Below are 6,998 nucleotides of genomic sequence, written 5' to 3'. Positions count from 1 at the left end.
CATGTAGAGTAAAATATGATATAAAATGAGGAAGGAAGGATATCACACTCTATATCGTCTATTATTTCAAACCGTAAGGCGCGTGCAGAAGGAATTGTATCGTATCAGATGAAAGGGACATTTGTCTGTGTGTTGCTTCTCTGAAAACAAGTTAACGTACTGTAGTTTGTCCGTCTTAACAGCAGTTTACGGAGGCTATGAAGGTACTTATTTTTTTTAAATGCCGCCTGATTGATTCAATTTCGTTGTCCTCCTTGAAGTCATAACTCGGTCAAATCAAATCGCAGAAGTTTTTAAGATTAAGTTTACATTACTCAAGGATTTAGACTGAAATCTGAAGTGAATACATGTCAATAATGCTTCTTAGAAATCTGAGCTGCAGAACATGAAAATCAACACGTTTTAAAGTTTTTATCAGCTTAACAATTATCCAGTTCTCTGTACATCCGTTGTTACACACTGCAAACATTTACTTTTAATTCCGCCAGTTCGTTCCAGTAATAGAAGTGACAATTCCATCATTTACTGTATTCTGTATTTAAAAAAAAAACCCTGATGTAGTTGAACATGCTGTAGTTGATTGGGCAGAATATTAAGGACGGGGTTAATGTCAGATAAACCGTTTACCTGCAGCATCACAAAGACTGGGTTAGAAAATACAAAGTAGACTTTTACTGACCGCTTACAGAACTGGTATTTCCTAAAGATGTACGAAATCGTCTGTTATGAACCAACACTGAAAACATTGGCACCAAACGGTTAGCTGTAGTTTTTTCAGATCATCATTCAAATCATAACAAACTGTTTACTTGTGCTTATCCCTTTCCAACAATGCCATTTTGACCGGGTCAGTATTTTGACAAGATATAATATATATATACCATTTATATTTTGGCGAATATAAATGATTACTTGAATCTAGCTTTGGTGGTTTTCTGTGATCGGCTGATTGTCCCGTTGCTCTTTTAGAGATGGAAAGAACGGATGTAAAATCTTAATATCCAGGATTGTCTTTTACAATGCATTACTGTTAAATTACCAACAACATATGACCAAAAAGTAAAGCCGACAGTGATGGCGCAGTAGTGGAAAATGTAATTTAAAGATTTAAATCTATTTAATAGAGCTCTACTCCTCTAAAATATTCAAATTAAAACTGGAACAATATAGCAGGAACTTTATCAGCAACTATTTTTAATAATTTATTCACCATTTAAGTCATTTTCTAAATTGATTTCTAGACTCAAAATAATTTTCATTGCTTTTTTTCTATTTCATGTCATTGTAAATTGAACATCTTTCAATTTTGGACATTTGAAGAAGCCTTTTTAGAAATGTGCATTTTCCACTTTTATATAGACTGAACCAATTGATTGATAAAGATGTTAAAGTTCCGTGTTGTGTCCTGGGGTTTTTGAGATGACTCCCTCTATTTAAATACATTAGTAACAACACGGTTGGAATGCATAATGCAGAAACTGTTTGGTGGATTAGTTCAGCCGAAGTGTAAGGCTTCATCGCCCCCTGCTGGTCACTGTGGCAACCTCCTGTTCACCATGACAACATTCAGATATTTGTGATGTTTATATTTATTGTCTTTTTTTTTTTTCTTTTTTTTCAACCTGAGAGCAATCTCTGTTTCCACTGCCTTTGTTTTTTTCTTTTTATTTACTTATTGGAGTTGTTGTTTAAGTTTGTTGTGTGTGTGTGTGTGTGTGTGTGTGTGAGTGTGTGTATGTTTGATTTTATACCAGTTTCTCATTATGTGTCAACGGTGTCAAACCTGTCTTTTACTGAAACTCACGCTTGCTTCTCTGGATTTAACATAACATGCACTGATGGCTAAATTTTAAAGTTAATAGTTTAAATCCCGGGAAACAACTTTCATTCACTTTGATGCAGAGCGCTAGACGTGAAGATTGATACCACACATGCCTGTATGGCAAATATGAAGCTACAGCTAGCAGCATAGCTAGCATAGCTTAGCAAAACTGGCAACAGGTGGAAACAACTAGCCTGCTTTAGTCCAAAGTAAAATAAATAAATAAATAAATAGTAATAATCCACCTAACAACATCTCTTAATTTCTGCATAATTGCTGGACTATTTCTTAGCAGATCTGTTTTCCTTTTATTGTTTTAGCTACAAAGTTAATGCTAAGCTAACAGGCTGCCAACTTTTGCTTCATATTTAACTCTATGGGCATGTTTTGTATCAATCTTCTAGTCTATAGTCTCGTCAAAAAGGAGCAAATAAGATTTGGAATTTGACTGTTCGCTGAGTGTTAAAATCATCATGACTTTAAACATCTTCAACAATATTAAAAAATATATACTTTAGGTGTAAATCTCAGCAGCAAATGTTGACTCAGTGACAGTTACTCCCTCAAACTTGCTCTCTTGGGTTTATTTTATCATCGTGCTCTTAATAAAGTTTTTTGTTTAACAAATAAAATCAAAGCTGTAGATTATATCCGCCCTGTCGAACATGACACGAGTTTGACCTTTAACCTTCATGACCTTATGCATGTGACTGGTTTTTAGGGCGAACCCATCACAACGTAAGTGCAATAATTAAGATGGAAAAAGTCATGTTTTAATTTTACTGTAAAATGAAATGTAAATCATGAAAAAGATATATCCGCATGCCTAAATGTATTGAAGTATTTATTGAAACTTCATATTTTAAATGATTTTTAAGCGTACAAATGTAAATGTACTTTATAAAATTTTAATTTTTTTTTTGTTGCTTTTTTTGGTTTCCTATCATGACATTCCTCTCTGCTTTCTATATTCCCATTTATATATATATATTATTTTCCTTTCAAAATAAAATGAAGCACCAAAATGTCGTCATTGATTTCTCCTTGTGTGTGTATGAAGTACTTTGTGTATAAACTGATGAATAATGGTTTATAACACAATACAATGCAGTTGTAAGCAGAAAGACATTTTAAGTGCTTAATGATGTATTTACTCACATCAGTGTTATAATATAAAATGAAAATAAATAATTACATTCAATAATTAACACTTTAAAATATCTTAAACTGCTTAAAACTACATTAGTGTTTTACAAAAAAAAATTCAATGTTAATATGCGAAATAATGTAAAATATCTAAATACTTAAAACCAGTATGTGAAAGAACGACAGGACAGCATGATTTTCATTTGGTTTTGTTTTACTAGAAACTCAAAATTACAATTTGTGTTTTGAAGCATGTGTTATAATCAACATTTAAAAGTCTTATTCAAATGTTTTTTTCTTTTTCCTTTCAAGCTGTAATATATTCATCATTGTCACCGCGATAAAGTCACCGCTAAATTCATTCAAGTCTCCCAAACAAATGTACCCGAAACCAACAACAAGCCCTTTTTAAATAGTGTTCTTCAGGTGTACGTACCGTATTCCACTTTGTCGCTGAATTTTTGGCAATAGGAAATCCCACAATAGTTATACAAGAACTGCTTAGTTATGTCCCATTGATGCATCTCTGTACCAAAGGCAACATCAGCAACAATTCAAAACTGTACAAGAAAAACTGTTATTTGGCAAAAAAAGAAAACAATTATTCTAAGCAAATCCAACCTGCGATCGCTGGCTATATTTTAATTTTCATTTCATAAATAGTTAAAAAATATTGCCATTTTTTTCTTCACACCCACCTCGTACCAGACACTAATAATAATAATAATAATAAAAAAGATGTAAATAAAAGATCTTTGCTTTTGTACAACTTTCATCATAATCCTCTTATATAGTAATAAATTAACAAAAAAAAAGAATAGTAAAAGGATTCAATCATTGCACTTCAGAAACAAGGGGGAAAAAAACATCTGATTCACGCACACACACACAAACTCCATTTTTACAAGTGCACTATGAAGGTATAGCTTAAAAAAAAAGTGTATAGAAAGAAAGACTGTTTGAGTGAAATCGCCTCGTTTTCGCGGTCTTAACATTTCCGAGAGTAGAATTACCTGAAGGTGGGAGTGGAAAATGTGTATTTACCCTCTGATAATCCTTTTTTGTATTGCTCACAAGTTGTAGAAGAATATATTAAAACAAAAATCAACATCCTCAAAATATCCTCACTGGCCGTTTGGTTTTGGCAAGCCCATCTGTGGATTTTCAGTCACTCGAAAGGACGTCATAGTTTTCTCTGCATGGCATTCGAGTTCAAATAATAGAAATTAAGAATCTCAGAGTGTAGGGGAAACCGTGTCATTCTGCAGTGTACATTTGGCTGATGATGTCGAGAGTAAAAGGGAAAATAAAACCAACAATCGCAAACTCTCGGGGCGACTGCAGCGGGAAAAAAAATTATAATAAAAGTATTTTTGAATGAGCAAGACCAAAAAAATCAAAGTCTCCTCAAATTGAATCACATTCAAGTGACGTAAAACTTCGGATTCATTCAGGAGTTTTTGTGTGTTGCCGGAGAAAAGTCAAGAATAATCCAGAGCAGGGAGGGAAGGCGTGCTCCAAGCAAAAAGTCTCTTCGCTTGGCTCGTTTTGTAAACGTGTACCGTTAGCAACAATGTGTGTAGCTCATACAGTCTAATGGTGTAGCTTCAAATGCATAAAGTTGAGTGTAAACATACTCTTTTTTTTACACGTATCGTATACATGTGGAGAACAAAAAACTAAAAAGAAGAGAATTCAAGTCTCCTTATGTGTTTGAAGGTGTCGCTGTGAAAGCCAACATGCAGGTGATGTCACCTCTGGGTGCTGGCTGTAGTCATGGTTATGGTGTGTGTGTGTGTGTGTGTGTGTGTGTGTGTGTGTGTGTGTGTGTGTGTGTGTGTGTGTGTGTGTGTGTGTGTGTGTGTGTGTGTGTGTGTGTGTGTGTGTGTGTGTGTGTGTGTGTGTGTGTGTGTGTGTGTGTGTGTGTGTGAGTGTGTGTGTGTGTCTAGTTTGAGCTTGCCTCCAGGATCTTGGCCAGTGTGTCCCGTAGCTCGGTCAGTTCAAAGATCTTTCCGTCCAGTAGCTCCAGCAGCGAGCGGAGTGTCTTCCTGAAGGCTTCACTCTCCTGCTGGCTGCTCTCCAGACGCTGCTCCAGGTCGCCCAGCTGGGACTCCAACGCAGCGTTCCTCGACTCAGACGCCTGCAACAGCAATGTATGCTTCATTCAATTCTATTATAACAACCACTTTATTGATCCCAGAAGGGCAATTCAGTTCCAGTCAACCAGTCATCATTTAGAAACAGAGACAAAAAAAACAAAACAAAAAAAACAGAACCGCAATCAATTATATATCAGACACCCTGTCTAGTGCAACTGATCAACATTGAGATATCTGTACCTGTAATCCATCACGATAAAAAAAAAGGGTTCGTGTAGCCAAAATCATTCATTTTAACCGGTTGTAACGAACTGCTGGGGATACACAGCTCCTTTTCAAACAGCTGTATAGACTTCTGTAATGTTAATATCGGATTTTATTTACACTCTAATCCTGGAAATGCAAAACCAGTTTGTTGAAACGTCTGAGTTCTTCTCACAAAAATCGAAAAGAAATTCCCCATCATGCTCATACAGTCTGAATAAGTGCAATTTGCGAGTCGAGTAGAGCGCATGATAAAGATATGACTTTACCTGTAGCTTCTGTGAGAGCGAGTCTCTTTGAGAGCGGAACTCACTGGTGCTCTCCACCTCTGCTTTAAGTCTCTCCAACTCCTGCAAGAAACAACATAAACAATCAATACTATGTGTGTGTGTGTGTGTGTGTGCGCGTGTGTTTCTCCCCAGTAGCACTAAACATGGCTGCCTCCCCGTACCTCCTCTTTGGCCCTCAGATCCGTCTCCAGTTCTTCTATCGTCAGGTTCAGTTCCGTCTTCTGGGATTTGATCACCGTGGTTTGGCCGCTCACACACTCCAACTCCGTCACCTGGAACACAGACCAATATCCATGACAACACGGTAAACAAATTCACTTTTAACAAACTGTATTATGCCTCCTTGCCAGCAATATTAAGGCATATGTCATACATACAGTATATCTGTACGTCTGGGCCATTTTTGTGAGCACAATATCTCAAAGCTTTGAGGGATTTTCTTTAAACTTAGCACAAATGTAGATTCTAACTATAGGGTGAACTGGTTACAATTTGAGGGTCAAAGGTCGATGTCACTGCAACATCTCATGTTTTGTGAACCAAATATCTCAAAAACGCCTAGAACTGATTGCCCCCATGAGTCCTCTTCACAGCAGGCCTGGGTTCGAGTCCGGCCCGTGATGGTTCTCTGCATGTCATTCCCTCTCTGCCCCATTTCATCTCTGTTTCTCTGCACTATCAATAACGAATTGAAAATCTCAAAAAAAATCTTTAAAAAGGCAATTGTACGGAAGCATATATAACCACCTGTAGGTAGTTCTAGTTCTAGGCTGCGTTGTTACCCGTTTGTGTAGCCTCTCTGCCTCCTCCTGATAGGCTCCCAGCTGCTGCTTCCACTGCTTGACGTTGGCCGTGGACTCCAGCAGCGCCGCCGTTAGCTTAGCATTGTTCCCCTTCAGCGCCTCCAGCTCTGCCTCCCAATGCTTATTGATGTTGGATGAACTGAAACACAGAAAGAAAGAGACCCAGATTGTTAACTTGTTGTATACTGCTGTCTTTTAACTATACTGAAGATGTTTGGTTGTGTTAAGTTTTTAAGGTTAAATTAAGGTAACATAAGATTAAAAAATAGACTAAAAGTAGAACCAGTCTAGAAAAATAATACTGTTGTGTTTTTTGTAGTTCATCAAATTGTCCATTATTTCAGGTACTTTATATAGTGGGTAGATTAGTATTATAGAACTGCATTGTGTAATATATAATTTTCTCAGAAACAGTGACATTTATGTCTCGGTTATTTCTACATATAACTGTTTAAATACATTTCTCTGCTGCATTAGTTTTCCCTAAAGTGACATCAAGACTACCACCACTTTAAGTGTTTCATAATTTATGTGGAGCACGCCTGGTGTTTTAATGTAATGCTTTAATGCTGTG

General features: G+C 36.5%; 1 protein-coding gene across 1 annotated transcript in view; it reads right to left on the bottom strand.

Annotated features, from left to right (window-relative positions):
- Window positions 1–3,247: 3,247 nt before the first annotated feature.
- homer1 (homer scaffold protein 1) overlaps window positions 3,248–6,998 on the bottom strand; it is a 16,241-nt gene continuing 12,490 nt past the window's right edge. The window contains exons 6-9 of the mRNA XM_080046275.1: window positions 6,404–6,563; window positions 5,783–5,893; window positions 5,601–5,681; window positions 3,248–5,108 (exon numbers count right to left, since the gene is read on the bottom strand). Of these exons, the coding sequence (XP_079902401.1) occupies window positions 4,914–5,108; window positions 5,601–5,681; window positions 5,783–5,893; window positions 6,404–6,563 (547 nt within the window). The 3' untranslated portion in view covers window positions 3,248–4,913. The remainder of the gene's footprint in view (window positions 5,109–5,600; window positions 5,682–5,782; window positions 5,894–6,403; window positions 6,564–6,998) is intronic.

Source organism: Ammodytes marinus, assembly GCF_949987685.1.
Source record: "Ammodytes marinus genome assembly, chromosome: 18".
Lineage (NCBI taxonomy): Eukaryota > Metazoa > Chordata > Actinopteri > Uranoscopiformes > Ammodytidae > Ammodytes > Ammodytes marinus.
Note: the sequence above shows the minus strand (reverse complement) of the source record. Positions and strands in the feature narration are given on the sequence as shown.